The sequence below is a fragment of the Anabrus simplex genome, chromosome 1, assembly GCF_040414725.1.
Source record: "Anabrus simplex isolate iqAnaSimp1 chromosome 1, ASM4041472v1, whole genome shotgun sequence".
NCBI classification, from domain to species: Eukaryota; Metazoa; Arthropoda; class Insecta; order Orthoptera; family Tettigoniidae; genus Anabrus; species Anabrus simplex.
Window position 1 is genome coordinate 732,739,937 of NC_090265.1, and position 19,252 is coordinate 732,759,188.

Consider the following 19,252-nt stretch of genomic DNA (forward strand, 5'->3'; position numbering starts at 1 on the left):
ATGGTCGTTGCAACAGGCTGTATTAAATTCACGTCCCCTTACTCCCTTGCCAAACTATCTAAATGATCTAGAAGTCCTCACACCAGCACATTTTCTTCTAAGTGACTCGATCTTGCAACCTGTGCAAAGGGATTTGTTGAAAGAACCCGATAACCGCTTGTCATGTTGGCAGCATTTGCAAAAAATTCAGCAGCGGTTGTGGCAGAGATGGCAGTGAGAATACTTGCAGGAATTGCAAAAACGTGTCAAGTGGCATTATACCAATCGACATATTGATGTTGATATTTTGGTGCTGTTAATTGAGGACAACATCCCTCCTGTAGAGTGGCCCAGGGGTAGGATAGTTCAAGTTCACCCTGGACAAGATGGTGAGGTGAGGGTTGTCACCGTTCAGACGGCTGGTGGAACTTTCACCCGAAGCATCAAGAAAATATGCCCTCTTCCCATTGAAGGGGATGACAAGGAGAACTGAATTCATGATTTCCTGTGATATCTCTGTGTTCTTTTTCATCAAAGATATAATTTCAATATTTTCTTTTAATCATAAAAATATGTATGTATAGAGTTGTATTAATGTGTATGTTAAGAATAAGCATTTTTACAATAGGTGTAAGATTACAATAGTTAGTTGAAAGAACTCCTTTCAAGGGGGGCAAAATGTTATGAAGAGACTTTTAATTTTCATAAATTTATTTCATTAATTGAAGTTGGCACTTTCCAAGCCTATTTACGATTGGTCAGATGATTTTGTATTGTTGAAAATTGTTACGCATGCAACAGTCATGTTCGTCATCAAGTTGTGATGTCGCATCATTAAGACATATCAAATGCAATAAAGTATTGAAGGCACCAACTTCCTTTACCTTCAAAAATCAAAAACAATAAGCTTATACCAAATAAAATAATAAGTGAGTTATTCCACCTTTTCAATACAAATTAAATAGTTGTTTATCAAATAAATATTTAATGGGTCTAGTTTTGACCTATTTAAAGGTCATGTTCAGCCATATCGTGGATAGAACAAAGTATTTTAATCACTTAAAGTTAGTCTTAAAACATATAAGTTTGACACTATGAAAAATGGTTTTTAGAATTTCCTGAAAAACACATTTGTTGTTAGTTCACTTAGCTGTAGGAATATACGAGAAGAAGAAGTCTTATAATATTCTTCGTAGTATTTAAGAACGTAGATACAATTCAAAATTCACAGTCTTGATGAGATGTGGAAATGGGCATGACACACACGAAACAGTGCACGATGTGCTCCCTTGTAGCACATACCAAGAGTCAACAACAGCAATACAAAATATGTCCAACAACACAAAGTGAAGGGGGTCCTTGACCTTCGATGTTAGGCCCCTTTTAAATAAGCATCATCATCATAATCACAAAGTGAAGGAGCTTTCACGCTAATCGTATAACGTATATGTCAAAATCAAGCAACACGTAATGACATTTTAACAAAAATAGATAGCATAAAGACCAAGGGAAGCATGTCGCAAGATTAACGATCTATCCATAATTTTACAAAATTCTACTAAGTTTTATAGTAAAATTATAATTTTTTAACATGGACTGCAAGCATTCAAATATGGATCGACAAAGTTCCACATCATCAAATACCAGACAACAACCTTGACTTCAATATAAGTGTTTACATTACTTCAAGAAACTTACATCATTATACCGTCAGTATTTGAGCTGCCTCTGTGGATCAGTGATAGAGTGTCGGCCTCTGGATCCCAAGATAGCGGGTTCAAACCCGGCAGAGGTAGTCAGATTTTTGAAGGATGGAAAAAAGTCCATTCGACACTCCATGTCGTATGATGTCGGCATGTAAAAGATCTCTGGTGGCACATTTGGTGTTCACCCGACAAAATTTATTAAATCTCAGCCACAGACGCCCAAGAGAGTTTCGGGTTACTTGGTCTGCTATCTAGTGGGCCTAGAGTAAAACGGAACATCGAAATTGACGAGCAGACAGCCAGATGGCGTCAAATTGAAATGTCTGCACATGGTAGCTGAGGCCATATTATTATTATTATTATTATTATTATTATTATTATTATTATTATTATTATTATTATTAGACAACCACGGCTGGTCACATGATATAACATAGTTACATAAGTACAATACGCCGTATGAACTCATTTGTGCCTCAAAATGTTTTATTCAATCTAGCTATAAGTTTTAATGTGGAATAGTGAACATTTATAACTTTAAGAACATTGTATTGTAAACATATATCATCCACGTACATAATATAAATGTTAAGTTTTAATTCTCATATCATTTAACGTAGATGATTGCGTAAACTAGGACAAGCCGGGCTGAGTGGTTCAGACGGTTGAGGCGCTGGCCTTCTGACCCCAACTTGGCAGGTTCGATCCTGGCTCGGTCCGGTGGTATTTGAAGGTGCTCAAATACGTCAGCCTCATGTCGGTAGATTTACTGGCATGTAAAAGAACTCCTGCGGGACAAAATTCCAGCACCTCGGCGTCTCCGAAAACCGTAAAAGAGTAATTAGTGGGACGTAAAGCAAATAACATTATTATTATTATTATTATTATTAACTAGGATGAAGAATATTCACAAATCAACAATGTTTTACCTGTACTATGTGACATTCTTATTGTATTAGTGATGTTTTAATTACATGTTATGTTAGTCAGCTGAAGATGACCTTCACAAGGTTGAAACCGGTACTGTAAAATAACAATACATAAATAAAGTATTGATTAGGTGGAAACTTCAAAACTTCATATCTGTGAATATCAAAAATCAATAGGACATGAAACTTACAGATTATGACTGCTGCATTTGTCAGTATCCTTGTCCCTGTCGGCTCCTGTTTGTTATGAATATACAAATTCTCCTGCCTACAATCTCAATGCTGTTTGTGCTTGTACTTCTGATGACTGAACAGATGTGCATCTACACAGATTGAACTTGATGGATGGGAGAGGACGGAGTATACCTCTTCGTGCCTCCCGACGCTCTTGCTCAAACACTTCAACATCAGTAGATGTGGTTTGGCGCCAAAACAAGTGATCCTTGGCAAGTGTGGTCCAGGTCTGAGGGTTGATGGTTGGTTTAACCGATTGAAGTTCAAATTTATTTTGAACTTGTTTCACCCCTCTGACTGAATATTTCTTAGCTTAGTTCAAATGCAAGGGATGACTGTCCTGGAAGATCAGAACACTGGAATATTTATTGTTTTTTGTTTTATTTCCCAACTTAAAAATGGGCTTAATAGGGCCAAAGTGACAACTGAATAAAACATTTCATGAGCATCCAAATTTTTCTTTCTGTGGTATGTTTCGAAACATTCCTCCGAATGAAGACGAACAAGGCACTTCTTGCACCGGTGAACAGTTTCTGATCTTTTCCCTTCAGCTGTACATACTTTGCTTTCCGTGATGGCCTAGTTTTTTAAGTCACAGGTATTTTTTCTATGAAATGTGCCCATAATTTTGCCTGCAAATGCAATGAACACTTGGTGGCTGCTGATGGAGATCTTGTTGGGAACTCTATGAAGGGTGTTTCACATTGTGTTAACTAGTCTGTGAATCACAGCTCTTGTACAGAACCACATCGAAAAGATAGAAGAACATTTTCTTATACCCCTTTCCGTACCTTCTCATGGTGGAAGCAGCACAATCTCTGCTCTCATTTATCTACTCCACCCACGTATTTGTTGTATTTCACAACTAGTTTGAATTTCAGGACTTTCTTAGGAATGGAATTCTGCGCCTGTCTTTGTGTCACAACTTATTCATATTCTGGCTTATTATGAGTTTTTGATAGCATTATTACATCTTCCTGTCCTACCACTTCATGCACAATACTCCATTGCTTGAGCAGAAAGAAAGTTAGCCTCTTTCAATTTTTTCTGCCTTCACTTGCTTTGGCATGTCTTTTCTGTTTTGTCGCACAGTTCCTGCAGCATAACACTTCCTTTCCAGTAATTTGTGGAAGAGGTGGGGAGAGCTGTACCAATTTCCCATGTAAATTTCCCTCATTTCACAAAAGAAAACCGAGCACATACATAATACAGTTCTTTCATTAACAAGAAACTTGAATGATTCCATAGGAATGGATTTTTTCTTTACCAGTGTATATCTTGAAATTGAGACAATATCCAGCACCAGTACATTTTTATTTGAGATCAAGCTTTTTTGGAAGGATTGAAAGCCTGCCACTAAATGCCATCAAAGTTTCGTCAATGCATACTTTCTTTCATGGTGAAAATAATTTTTTGTATTTTTGTAGAATTATGTCAATTATAGGCCTAATCTTGTCATTGCCTTTTACTGATGAAAAATGTAAATATGTAGAAATGTTTTCCAATCTGCCCCTAGACATTTTTTCATTAATTATAGGGGAGTATAAAACTTTCTTTGTGCTCCAGTAATCATTTAGGTTAAGTTTCATATTCTGTGACATTATGAGGGCAAAATTAGCCTTCATTTCATGCACAGCTACAGCTTTGGCCAGCCAGAAATGCATTGTGTGCATATGTTGGTTTCATTTACGATCTTTGTCAAGAAATCATCGCCTAAGAATTGACTAAATACATCTAAACTGTGTTCCAGATTCAAGCAGTTGTCAAGAAATTAATGGATTTACCTCTGACGTGGAATTTTACTGGATTATTTGGCTTGCAAGTCCTGGCCCAATCACTCTTGCACACATTGCTTTTGTTTACAACTCCTCACCATTCTCACCACTTTCAGTCGAATTGTCATAAAAATTACCTTCACTGAATTCATCATTTATTTCACAGTCACTTTCATTTAGAACTTCATTCACCCACTCAAAGTTCATCAGATTCGATAGAGACTTTATTACGTTCAGGCCTTGGCGCTGCCATGATCACAATGTAAACAAATCACACTCGTGTGTAAAAATATATCCACTGCAGATAAAATACTTCTATGAAATAATCAATAGTGGTCAAGAAACTTCCAAACGACTTCAATACATGCTGCAGATATCCATAATCGGCGCTATCTGTATTTATGAATAAGGAATTTGAGATTTAAATGGCGGATGGGCATTAAGGCCAAGATCTGCAGTTGGTTAACTGATCAATAAGGTATGCGTCATTGCACTTCTATCATGGTGTAACCACACTGTATTTCTGAATAAAGCTGTTTCTCTTTGTTGACTAATTCTTGGTTATATAATTTATTACATCAACAACAAACTTCCATCTAGCTTCTATTATTTCAAATCTGAACGCCAGATACCATAAACATATTTTGAATTCCTTCTTCCACTTGCCAAACAAGCGTCCTTCTATCAGTTGTTTTTGTATCTTACTCAGACAGTAATTTGTAAAGGAATGTTGTCTTTTGGGCTATTTTCATGTGCAGTTTAATGGTCTCTGTTTAGTCCTTTAATTGCAAGATGATATATACATGTTTTATTTCTTTACAGATCAGCCGGTGAGGCAGGTTTGGGACGGATCCAGCTCACTTTGCGATACAGTGTACAAACCCAGAAGCTGATCATTATTGTACATCAAGTTGCGTAAGTTTCCCCTCGTTTGTCACTTTGTGTGTTGGTTTTTGTATGCTTCTAATTATTTCAGTTTATATATAAGGCGTTTGAGGGCGTTGCTGCAGCGGACATGCTATGTAGCGTGTCTCCAATGCATGTAGTCAAACGGATTAGTGTGGGAGTTGTGTCGTGCCGAGGTGGTGCGTTAAGTGCGGCCACGTGAACTAACAAAGTTATTAACAAATGAGTCCAAACAGGACCAACGTGCTGTTATTCTGTTCTTTGCTGCCAGAGGACAAGCACCGTTGGACATCCATCTGAGAATGAAGACTGAGTGTGGGGCAGCATGTCTGTCAAAATCACTGTTGTGGAATGGTGCACCAAGTTCCGTGTGAGTCTCGTTTCGATATAAGACGCCGGTCGATCTGGGAGGCCAGCCTCATCCATTACGGGCAACAACAAGCGAGCAGTGGATGAGACCTATAGTCCTGATATCTCCCCATGCAATTATCACGCCTTTGGTTCCCTCAAAAAAGCCTTGCAGGGTCGACGCTTCTTGTCAGGCGAGGATATGCAGCAGGTGGTTACGGACTAGGTCACGCAGCAGGACATGGTGTTTTACCACACAAGGGATCTTCAACCGGGTGTGATGGTGGGATGAATGGCTCTATGATCACGGCGGTTTTGCCTGATTGGCATCCCAATTCAGGACTGAACGGCCGTCGAACAGAAACGTTTTGATCACCCCTTATAGTTGCACATAATAATTTCTGAAAGCATTATAAATTCCATTCATCATGGAAAATCTCAAGTAGTGCTGTGATATTATAATACAAAAGTAGAAACCACTAAACCACTATCATTAACAGACACGTTTCCTGGATGAAATGCCACACTAATACATCTGGATAATGATGGCTCACAAATTCGTCTCGCTCTCTTGGCGAGTGTCGTGAGAATGCCTTGTTTTTGTTCTGGATGGTGGTGAGAATCTGCACGAAGATAGAGATTTGTCTGGGTAGGCTTACGATAGATGGTACGTCCTAAGGAGCCATCCAGTTTCCTTCTTATTAGAACATCCAAGAAAGGAAGGCATCTGTCCGACTCCATCTACATAGTGAATTTAATTGAAGGTTGTTGCTGATTTAAGTGGTTTACAAATAGATGAAGTTTCTCAGGACCTTCTGCCCAGACCAGACCACAAATGCATCATCAGCATACCCCTACCATATCATAGGTTTGATGGGCACCGAAGCAATAGCCTCCTCCTCAAAATGCTCCATAAAGAAATTAGCCACTACAGGTGAAAGTGAACTTCCCATAGCTGGAAGTCCTGCAGTGGTAAAATAGCTTAGTAATGTCCTCAGGGAACAGGTGTGCAATGAGAGACATGACCGAGTCAATCGGCACTTGAGTGAACAAGGAATCCACATGGATACTCACCTAAAGTGCATTAGGTTGGAGGGTTATGGTTGACAGCTTGTTGACGAAATACCGAGAGTCCCTGACGTATGATTCAGTACGTCCTATGTGTGACTGAAGCAGTTTGCTTAGGTATTTAGCCAGAGCATACGTAGGAGAACGTATCACACTGACAATAGTTCTGAAGGAAACATCTTTTTTTATGCATCTTAGGCAGTCCATATAATCTAGGTGGCCCTGCATCCCCCGGGGACAGATGTTTAGCCTCCTCTATTGGAATTCAAGATTGCCTTAAAAGCTTCACAGTTGCATTGGGCACACTAGTGGTGGAGTCACATGAGCTCAGTCTGTAAACAGGTTCTGACAATATAGCCGAGATGTAATTCTTATACTCATCAGTGTCCATAACCTGAGAAAATGGTCAGTTTGGAATCATCTCTAAGTTCCTTCAGAGCTCTCCTCTTGCCTCTTGTTAAATTGGGCGCGGGTACAACAGCGGACCTTATGAGCCTCACACATTTCTGTCTAAACTCCTCGGCCTCATCCGTAGGTAGTTTGTGGATGGCTGCCTCAACGGAAGTAATTAACTCCTCAGTGGGAATTTTAGAGGGAGCGACAGCGAAATTAAGACCCTTAGCTACAACTGCCATTTGGTTCTCGTCCAAGGATTTGTTGGAAAGATTGACGACAGTTTTACTAGCATTCGGGTTTGTGCAAGAGACCGTCTGTTTCTGAGCTATGGAGATGGAGATGGAGTTGGATGGATGCCTTCCTTTCTTGGATGTTCTAATAAGAAAGAAACCGGACAGCTCCTTAGGACATACCATCTATCGTAAGCCTACCCACACAAATCTCTATCTTCATGCAGATTCTCACCACTATCCAGCACAAAGCAAGGCATTCTCACAATACTCACCAAAAGGGCGAGACGAATTTGTGAGCCATCAAATATCCAGGTGGAGATGGACACGCTCCAAGTCGCGTTCAAGGGTAATGATTACAGCGATTTGCAAATTCATAGAGCCCTCCATCCCAGAGAAATGACCAAGCAAAGCTCACAGAAGGAAGAAGTGAAGGGAACTGCCTACTTGCCTTACATTCATAACACCACAGATCGAATTGCCAAGGTCCTCCGAAAACACAATATAAAAATCGTGTTTGGCACTGCCACTAAAATTGCTCACAGTCTGGGTAAAACCAAGGACAAATTGTCACCACTTTTACATCCTGGGGTATACGAAATTTCCTGTACTTGCGATAAGGTATACATCGGCCAAACATGCTGGTCCATTGGTACCCTTATCAAGAAACATGAACATAATATTCGTCTCAACCAGCCAGACAAATCAGTAATAGTTGAGCACACTGTCGTCGGGTCATGATGTCACGTTCCAAGATGCTCGAGCTCTTACCCTCACTAGACACTACAGGTCCAGGATTATTTGGGAAGCTGTGGAAACACATAGAAATCTTAACAGTTTCAACAGGGACACTGGCTATCAATTAAGTAATACCTGGTTGCGAGCCATTAAGGATTTACATAGGTAGTTAGTTCCCTTCTCTGTCCTTTCGCTATTGTTATTTCATCTCGTTTTCCAAATTCGTGGAGCCTCCGTGGCTCAGGCGGCAGCGCATCGGCCTCTCACCGCTGGATACCGTGGTTCAAATCCCGGCGACTCCATGTGAGATTTGTGCTGGACAAAGCGGAGGCAGGACAGGTTTTTCTCCGGGTACTCCGGTTTTCCCTGTCATCTTTCATTCCAGCAACACTCTCCATTATCATTTCATAGCATTTATCACTCATTAATAACTCACCTTGGGAGTGGCGACCCCATTGTAATAACAGCCTGTATATGCTTCATTCATCCCATCCCTGACCCGGTCAATGACTGGAAAACAGGTTGTAGGTTTTCATTTTTAATTTCCAAATTCGTACTTTCCTCATCGCCAGATGTTTCATTCCAGGCTTGTGTCAATGTCATACACCTGTCTATGTCATATGTTATGTACACGTTACGTGACCCTCTTAGACTGATTCTGATGGTTCCGTCAGCTTCCGCTTCGAACGCTAGTGCTGTACCACGTCCAGGGAGCCATCTGGTGACGAATGAATGTACCATTTCCACTTCTGTTATAATGTCTAAATTCAAATGCTCATTGTTTAAGAAGCCTTTCGTGGACAGTCAAGATTTTCTTCTGATGACCCAGAGCACAGTTCTCTGTGAAACGTAAAGAATTTCACCTTATTTTCTTAACACGACATAAGCCCAAAAGCCTATATCATGTCTATAAGTATGGGCCGTGAAAGCATCAATGGCAACATTCTGAAAGACATCAGTCCCTCTCCATAAAACGGGGTAATATAAGTAGATGTGTGTTTACAGGCTAGAAGACAGCAGGAAACACGAGATCCACTATTAATTCATTATATGAACCCGTAAAACGAGTACAGATACACAGAACACATACTTTAAAACAGAGGGTGGGCGCACAGACCGGGAGCACGCTACTGTTTAGGCTGGGAAGTAGGTGCTGTAGGTTAAGTATCGCAGTTGCTCACATGGCAAGCGAGCGGGGAGATACGTGATAATACCAATATAATGGTCCGTTATTGGACATTATAAATTTTCCAGCTAACTCATTCTTGGTTGCCTGCGTTTCGCCCTCGTGTGCTAAGTTAGGCTCGTCAGTTGGGACTTAGCACACCACCCAAGACGCAAGGCTAGTGCATACCGTGGAGGCCACTGCATAGGCTACTTGAAGCCACCAGCAGTGCCAATGCACTATGAGAGCTATGTCTCATTTTCAAAAATTGATGCCTGCCTGGCCATCAAATGATGTAGATATTGATTCCCATAGGGAACCTAAAATATTTGTCCCGAATGAGTAAATTTATAATACCAATATAATGGTCCGTTATTGGACATTATAAATTTTCCAGCTAACTCATTCCAATAACGGACCATTATATTGGTATTATAAATTTACTCATTCGGGACAAATATTTTAGGTTCCCTATGGGAATCAATATCTACATCATTTGATGGCCAGGCAGGCATCAATTTTTGAAAATGAGACATAGCTCTCATAGTGCGTTGGCACTGCTGGTGGCTTCAAGTAGCCTATGCAGTGGCCTCCACGGTATGCACTAGCCTTGCGTCTTGGGTGGTGTGCTAAGTCCCAACTGACGAGCCTAACTTAGCACACGAGGGCGAAACGCAGGCAACCAAGAATGAGTTAGCTGGAAAATTTATAATGTCCAATAACGGACCATTATATTGGTATTATAAATTTACTCATTTGGGACAAATATTTTAGGTTCCCTATGGGAATCAATATCTACATCATTTGAGATACGTGATAGTGGACAATTTTCTAGGTAGGAGGTTCGAATCCCACATAAGAATTGCCTGGGATGTGGTAAGGTTGCATACTTATAGTTTCCAAGGACTGATATGTTTATTTGACCCTGTAAAAGACTGTACATATCATTGCATTGTGTATGGTGCTGGGTTGGATGAGGGTGTGGAGATGATGGTCTGTGGCCAGTATAGGCTGGGAAGTCTGCGCCGTAGGTCAAGTGACGCTGGTAGCTCACATGGCTGGCGCACGGTACGATGTGATATTTGACAGAACTTGAGGGTTAGAAGGTTCAAGTCCCATGAAAGTACGTTTTTTAAGCCAGTTGCGTGGGATGTGACAGCGTTGTATACTTAATAGCGGTATTTTTCACAGTCTGATTTGTTTATTTGGCCATGAAAAGGGCTGTTGGTATGGAGCTCGGTTAATAGAGGCTAGGAACATGTGACAGGATTTCAGTTATCCACGTCATTTTATGCAGCACCTGCTCGAACTGACGACCTCCATGGTTGATAAAGTGCTGCGCGCGATGTTGTAAGGACCATCTAGCCCGTTGCAACATCTCTGGGGAAACGGATTGGCATGCCTGGGTTATGAGCTGTCTAAGGTGACAAGGACTGGCCAGCTCCTGTGCATACACCAGTTGTATTACTTGGCCCCACGGAAAAAAATCCATGGGCGTAAGATCGGGCGATCTGGTGGGCCAGGGGATAGGTCCTCCCCTTCCTATCCATTTATCAGGATACGTCGCATGGAGATGGTTCCGGATGACCACTGCCGCATGCGCTGGAGCTTATTCATGTTGAAACAACATCCTGCAGTGGTCAAGGAGTGGCACATGTTCCAAAAACGGTGGCAAGTACGCTGTCTGTTGGAAGAAACGGAAACTTCACGTGTGCACTCCGAAAACTTCAGAGAATTCATATCTAAAGTTTTGCATTCGTACCATTGTTGGGAGCTGAGAAAAAAATTGTGGTGCATTATTTTCTGGGCCACCACACACAATAACCCTTGGTCAAAAATGACAAAGCCATTTTTTGTTATTTTGATTCCCAGCATTTCTAGCGGTCTGTCGCACATCATTAGTACTAAAATACCAAGGGTCAATTCTGTCAATGTCTTGGCAATTTTTTGATTGATTAGAAGATGGTCAGATTCACTTTCAAGACTTTCAGGGATTTCTCAAGTATTGCAAGTAATTTGATAAGTAAACTTGAAGTATTGAGTTTGAGAAACAAGAGACAACTGCAACGCTCTAAATTATGAAATGATGCAGTTTAAAGCATTGCATAGATTCTTGTTACTGCGGGGAAGGATTTTAAATCAAGTAGAGGTTGGGCAGAACGCTTCATGCACCAAAATGGACTAAGTTTGCGCAGAATGACATCGCTGGATAAAATAAGGAATGTGGATATCCGACAACAGCTTGGATTGGAAGGAAGCTTGCTGGAGACTCTGGAATTGAAGAGATTGCAATGGTATGGTCACATGAAAAGAATGAACCCTCACAGGACTCCTCGAACATACTTTGACCACAATGTTCCTGACAAGAAACCAAGAAATGATGATTATTATTATGATGATGATGATGACTGTGTGTGTGGGTCCAACATTCAGCCACGTGACATTCAGCAGTGGTAATGCAGGACAGGGCAGGTATAAAACTGTTTAAATATGTTAATATAACTTTCTTGCACATAAATAAGATATAGATTTAAATAAAGTGAAATCTAATTAGTGCATTCCTCATTAACACATTTTCCTGCTTAGCATGTCGTAAATTCGAAGTCCAGATTCTCATTATATTAAATTTATATAAAAATACCTCACTTATCGCGTCACTAATTTTCGCTATTACCGTTCAGTACGATCACATTTTTTGTAGCCTTGGAAATGTTATTTGTCATCCCTTGTGAAAGGAACATGATTTCCAACTCAGGTATGAAAGAGCCCTCACTATAGTTGCGTGATAATGGGGAAAAGACCTTGAATTCCTGAACTTCACAGGTTAAGTTGCAGCTTCGGAGAGCAGGCTGTTAGCCTCAGGAATGTTCAGTTTTGCTTGCCGGTTAGCAGCGAGATTGCTGAATACCAGAGTGAGTCTGTTTGTCCTTGTATTTCGCATTCCATTCGGAAATTATAAATTGACTTTGTGTTGAGTGGTACAGTGAAGAGTACTGAATATTTGTCGTCTGGTAGCCTACAGCTGGATTAGGAACATAATAGTATGAAGTTGACTAGTGTGGTGCATATTTGTCTTGTGACAGCCTAGTTATAGATTTGGAAAAAATGTGAAATTCCTTACTAATGAAGACAAGATTAAAATCAGTCGGAAAGTGGACTGGCATCTGCATCTTTAAGCACGCAGAGCTAGCGTGAATGTTGAAACTCGCACCTTTGAGTTGGTCACACCAGAGTTTTGTTGATTCAAAATTGCGGCCAAAGTTGCAGTCGCACGTGGTCGAGGTCGAGTGTAACCTCCAATTCATTTTTTAAGAGCGTGACCAGAAAATAATGTTTAACCCTTATAGGATCAGCTGACGATATACAGTCAGCGACAATCCTTACGAGAAGGACCAACTGACGATATATCGTCAATGGCCACACTGGCTAAAAGGACCAGCTGGCGATATTTCGTCACTGGAATAAAAGGATAGCTGTAGACCAAATATTTTAACACATGAATATTATGACGCTATGTTAAGTGTCTTGAAGATGTTTTGGGACTGTTAGATTAAAGTTTGATTGAGTATGAGAGTCAAAGCATGAAATAAACACCAACAAGTACAGTGCAGCACATCTAATGCAGGGCGCCATCTCGCACTCGCCAGCCCGTGCTAAACTTATTGTCGAGCTGTGCAGTCTGCTGTTGCCGTTTCAACATACACCACGTGTGGCGGCAAGTAACATAGTGCACTCTTCTCAATTTTATAGTTTGTTTGTTTGTTTGCTTCCTTATTTACGGTATCTCCTTTCCAGAAATCTGATAAATCTAACAAGTCATCGTCAGAGTTCTTGTTGAGTTCTGCCTACAATTCACAAAGTGTTATATGTTTACGAGAAACACTCATTATTTACAAAGGCGATGGCTGTATCACACGAAATGGAAAATTGTACTCAAAATGATTATCCACTTGTAAAGGAGATACCGTAAATAAGCAAACAAACAAACGAAAAACCTGAGAAGTGTGCACTAGATTACTTGCCGCCCAGCGTCATAAGATGATGATGATGATGATATTATTATTATTATTATTATTATTATTATTATTATTATTATTATTATTATTATTATTATTATTATTATTATAGTAGTCACGTCCTAGTTCGTGAACCATGGGCAACAGCTGAGTGGCCTAGTAAGTGGTCCTTAGAGTTGGGATACCAGTTGCTATGGAATGGGAGTGGGCATCTCGGACATATTCTGAGTCGTGACCCATCTTGTGCTCAGGCGGCTAGGACTATACAATTCACCGGTGGTCCATAACCCGTAAGAGGAGAGATCCTCACTTGGACTATGTGCAAGTAGGGCAGCATCCTGCTTCATGAATTTACCGAGCTCAGAACACTTTAAGCAAGCCTCGGACCTATGGGAGCAATGGAGTCCCACTCCCATTTGACAGGCAAGGGACTCCTTGGAAACAACTTGGCGAACGAAATGGAATTCGATGGGGAGCTATCAATATTAATGGGGCTTATGGAAGAAAGAAGATAGAACTGGCTGAGTCGGCAAAGAGGATGCATCTGGATGTGCTGGAAGTAAGTGATATTCGGGTAAGGGGAGATAACGAGGAAGAGAGAGGAGATTATAAAGTGTACTTGACGGGTGTTAGAAAGGGAAGGGCAGAGTCTGGGGTAGGGCTCTTTATCAGGAATACCATTGCACGCAACATAATTTCTGTTAGGCACGTAAATGAGCGATTTATGTGGGTAGATTTGTCAGTTGGAGGAATTAGGACTAGAATTATCTCCGTGTATTCACCATGTGAGGGTGCAGATGAGGATGAAGTTGACAAGTTTTATGAAGCATTGAGTGACATCGTGGTCAGGGTCAACAGCAAGGATAGAATAGTGCTAATGGGCAATTTCAATACGAGAGTTGGGAATAGAACTGAAGGATACGAAAGGGTGATTGGTAAATGTGGGGAAGATATGGAAGCTAATGGGAATGGGAAGCGTTTGCTGGACTTCTGTGCTAGTATGGGTTTAGCTGTTACAAATACATTCTTCAAGCATAAGGCTATTCACCGCTACACATGGGAGGCTAGGGGTACCAGATCCATAATCGACTGTATCTTAACAGACTTTGAATTCAGGAAATCTGTTAGGAATGTACGAGTTTTTCGCAGATTTTTCGATGATACAGACCCCTATCTGATTTGTAGTGAACTAAGTATCTCTAGGCCTAGGCTAAAGAAAATCTGTCTGCAAACGAATAAGGGTAGAAAATCTCCAGGACGAGGAAATTAGACAGAAGTACATGGATATGATTAGTGAGAAGTTTCGAACAGTAGACAGTAAGCAGGTTCAGGATATAGAAAGTGAATGGGTGGCATACAGGGAGGCTGTAGTAGAAACAGCAAGGGAATGCTTAGGAACAACTGTGTGTAAAGATGGAGTGAGAGCAGCTTGTAAACGTAAAAAGAAGGCTTATCAGAAATGACTCCAAACAAGGGCCGAGGCAGACAGGGATTGGTATGTAGATGAAAGAAACAGAGCGAAACAAATAGTTGTTGAATCCAAAAAGAAGTCGTGGGAAGATTTTGGTAATAACCTGGAAAGGCTAGGTCAAGCAGCAGGACAACCTTTCTGGACAGTAATAAAGAATCTTAGGAAGGGAGGGAAAAAGGAAATGAACAGTGTTTTGAGTAATTCAGGTGAACTCATAATAGATCCCAGGGAATCACTGGAGAGGTGCAGAGAATATTTTGAACATCATCTCAATTTAAAAGGGAATCTTCCCGGTGATGTCGCTAACAACCAAGCTCATGGGAAGGAGGAAAATGATGTTGGTGAAATTAAGCTTGAGGAAGTGGAAAGGATGGTAAATAAACACCACTGTCATAAAGCAGCAGGAATAGATGAAATCAGGCCTGAAATGGTGAAGTATAGTGGGAAGGCAGGGCTTCATAGAGTAGTAAGATTAGCATGGAGTGTTGGTAAGGTACCTTCAGATTGGACAAAAGCAGTAATTGCACCTATCTATAAGCAAGGGAACAGGAAGGATTGCAACAACTCTATTGAGGTATCTCATTGATTAGTATACCAGGCAAAGTATTCACTGGCATCTTGGAAGTGAGGGTGCGATCAGTGGTTGAGAGGAAGTTGGATAAAAACCAGTGTGGTTTTAGACCACAGAGGGGCTGTTAGGATCAATTTTCAGTATGCACCAGGTAACTGAAAAATGTTACGAAAGGAATAGACAGTTGTGTTTATGTTTCGTAGATCTAGAGAAAGCATATAGCAGGGTACTGAAGGAAAAGATGTTCACCATAGTGGGGGACTATGGAATTAAGGGTAGATTCTTAAAGTCAATCAAAGGCATTTATGTTGACAATTGGGCTGCAGTGAGAATTGATGGTAGAATTAGTTCTTGATTCAGGGTACTTACAGGGGTTAGACAAGGCTGTAATCTTTCACCTTTGCTGTTTGTAGCTTACATGGGTCATCTGTTGAAAGGTATAAAGTGGCAGGGAGGGATTCAGGCAGGTGGAAATGTAGTAAGCAGTCTGGCCTATACTGATGACTTGGTCTTAATGGCAGATTGTGCTGAAAACATTCAGTCTAATATCTTGCAACTTGAAAATAGGTGCAATGAGTATGGTATGAAAATTAGCCTTTTGAAAACTAAACTGATGTCAGTAAGTAAGAAATTCAAAATTGAGTGCCAGATTGGTGATACAAAGCTGGAACAGGTACATAGTTTTAAGTATTTAGGTTGTGTGTTCTCCCAGGATGGTAATATAGTGAGATTGAATCAAGATGTAGTAAAGCTAATGCAGTGAGCTCGCAGTTGCGATCAGCAGTATTCTGTAAAAAGGAAGTCAGCTCCCAGACGAAACTATCTTTACATTTGTCTGTTTTCAGACCAACTTCGCTTTACGGGAGCGAAAGCTGGGTGGACTCAGGATATCTTATTCATAAGTTAGAACTAACAGACATGAAAGTAGCAAGAATGATTGCTGGTACAAACAGGTGGGAACAATGGCAGGAGGGTACTCGGAATGAGGAGATAAAGGCTAATTTAGGAATGAACTCGATGGATGAAGCTGTTCGCATAAACCGGCTTCGGTGGTGGGTCATGTGAGGCGAATGGAGGAGGATAAGTTACCTAGGAGAATAATGGACTCTGTTATGGAGGGTAAGAGAAGTAGAGGGAGACCAAGACGACGATGGTTAGACTCGGTTTCTAACGATTTAAAGATAAGAGGTATAGAACTACATGAGGCCACAACACTAGTTGCAAATCGAGGATTGTGGCGACGTTTAGTAAATTCTCAGAGGCTTGCAGACTGAACGCTGAAAGGCATAACAGTCTATAATGATAATGTATGTATGTATGTATGTATGTATGTATGTATGTATGTATGTTGTTGTTGTTGTTCTTGGTGTTGTTATTATTATTATTATTATTATTATTATTATTATTATTATTATTATTATTATTATTATTATTATTAATCTTCAACCCTTATAGGACCAACTAAAGAACTCTGTGTACCAAATGCCAAGAAAAATGCCATGGTGTGTACATTGCAGAACATATTTGTAAATAAGTTTTTGTATGTGTGGAAAACAACGGGAAACATTTTAAAACATTATTGGGTCTGTTTCAGTGTGTTATATTGTAGGTGTGTATTAGTGTTATTCAGAGGTACTGGATTTGTATCTATAGTCTGTAGATAAACAGTGTGTGCTTACTGCTGTGCTGTTTTTTTTAAACCAGATTAAGTTGACAATAACAATATTTTGTTAATTAATTTCAATCCGAGCTCCAATAAAATTTGTGATAGTACGGAAAATGAAGTGTGGAATGTAAATAATACATTTGCTATGGATAAATTTTGCTTAGTTTAGAAGCTACAGATATTTCATTTCAACATATAAAAATATTTTTAGTGCATATGTAAAATATTGTTTATTTTAAATTATTAATTTTGTTCAAACTGCCTCCATTTACATCTCATAAGAAAAAGGGTTGCTTTCTCAAGATTTTGTAAAAAAAAAATCTTAAAGAAAACTTTCTTGCAGACTAAGTTACAGGATTCTGAAAGGAGATGTGAAAAATATGCCTCGAACACCTTGGTCTTTTTCACCATACCACATGCTAAACAGCTGGTCTTTTGAGGCGCGCCCTCCTTGAATATACCCGGTCCTAAAAGGGTTATTAACCCACTGGTCCGAAATAAGTCTTCTACTACAATTTGTTTTAGAAAGAGTGTGATCTGCAGTAATACGGTACTTTGATATTTTTACGGGCACCCATGCAAATGTTTTCATATTTGTTGTCTGGCGCTTTTTACATCTTTCAATGCACTTGTTATTTTATAAGCCTAGCAGGAAAGGTTTTCATAGTTGTTTTCTCGTGTTCCTTTGGACGATACCTTCTTTTTCGAAGTGTCGGATCCCTTCCATTGTTTCCCTCTGATTAATGTTACTAGAGGATGGTTGCCCAGTTGTACTTCCTCTTAAAACAATAGTCACCACCCCCAGTCACTCTTATGGCATCTTCTTCAAGTGGCCAAACCATCTCCAGCTTATTTTGAATTCTTTGTGTTCCTGACATCTACATTCTCTCATGCTTCTGCAGTCTGTAGACATCCATGTTCCTGCAGCATGTAGCCTCTCTTTGTGCATTTCATAGGCAGTTTGTTGTTCCATAGTATAGTAATAATTAGAAGCACCTTATTGTGGTGAAAATGTTTGCCTAATTTAGTCATTTAGAAAACTATTTTTTGGTATATTTTTCGCTATTTTTATATTAGTTCGTCAATAATTTTGCTAAATTTTATTTCCATTTATCAGCAGTAAAAGCTAAACCGAACATAGTTGATAGCATACTTGCAGTAAAACAATACTTTTTATTTTTACACAGAAACACGAGTTAGGCTTTTGATGAAAACACGTATTAGGCCCTACATATATCAAACTATGGATGTTTGGAAAAAAAAATCTTACCACTTTAAGAAGGAGGGCCCAGTTTATATAGTCCGAACAGGTCAGCGAGAGCTGTACTCCCTGTCAGACATTACTGCAGCTTCCACAAAATTATTTCAGTGAAAGAAGAGTGGCAAGCACATCAATATCCTTGCGTGCTAGATTTAAACTACCAATTAGGTCCCTAAACACTGTGTATGGTTCAAAATACAGTATTCTGATGTTGAAAATTCTCGTAGGATGATTAGTTGCTTTATTAGATAAGAGACTTGATCATTTTCTAAATCACCTTTCATTATGCTTCTTGACAAGTTGACATTTCTCTAAATGAAACATGTCGACTTATCACTGGCTGTTTGAGTCCAACACCACAAGATAGAATCTACTGTTTGGCTGGAATCACCCCACCAGATATTAGAAGAGAAGTTGCATCCATGAATGAGAGAACTAAAAAGTGCGGCCAGTATCCAGTATTCGGGAGATAGTGGGTTTGAACCCCACTGTCGGCAGCCCTGAAAATGGTTTTCCGTGGTTTCCCATTTTCACACCAGGCAAATGCTGGGGCTGTACCTTAATTAAGGCCACGGTCGCTTCCTTCCCACTCCTAACCCTTTCCTATCCCATCGTCGCCATAAGACCTATCTGTGTCGGTGCGACGTAAAGCAACTAGCAGAAGAGAGAACTAAAGCACTTTCCTCGTGTGCAGACCCATTGTACGGATATGAACCTGCCCACCGAAGATTGAGGTCTAGGAGAAGTTTTCTGAATACAACTGAAGATCTAAACGAATCTGCTCAATCCACAA

At 40.1% G+C, this 19,252-nt stretch overlaps 1 protein-coding gene across 4 annotated transcripts in view; it reads left to right on the forward strand.

Moving 5' to 3' along the window:
* The window catches only part of Esyt2 (extended synaptotagmin-like protein 2), a 297,125-nt gene that overhangs the window by 238,487 nt on the left and 39,386 nt on the right, over positions 1–19,252 (forward strand). For all 4 annotated transcript variants that reach the window (XM_067136116.2, XM_068225186.1, XM_068225187.1 and 1 more), the window contains one exon: positions 5,446–5,538. In XM_067136116.2, the coding sequence (XP_066992217.2) occupies positions 5,446–5,538 (93 nt within the window). The remainder of the gene's footprint in view (positions 1–5,445; positions 5,539–19,252) is intronic.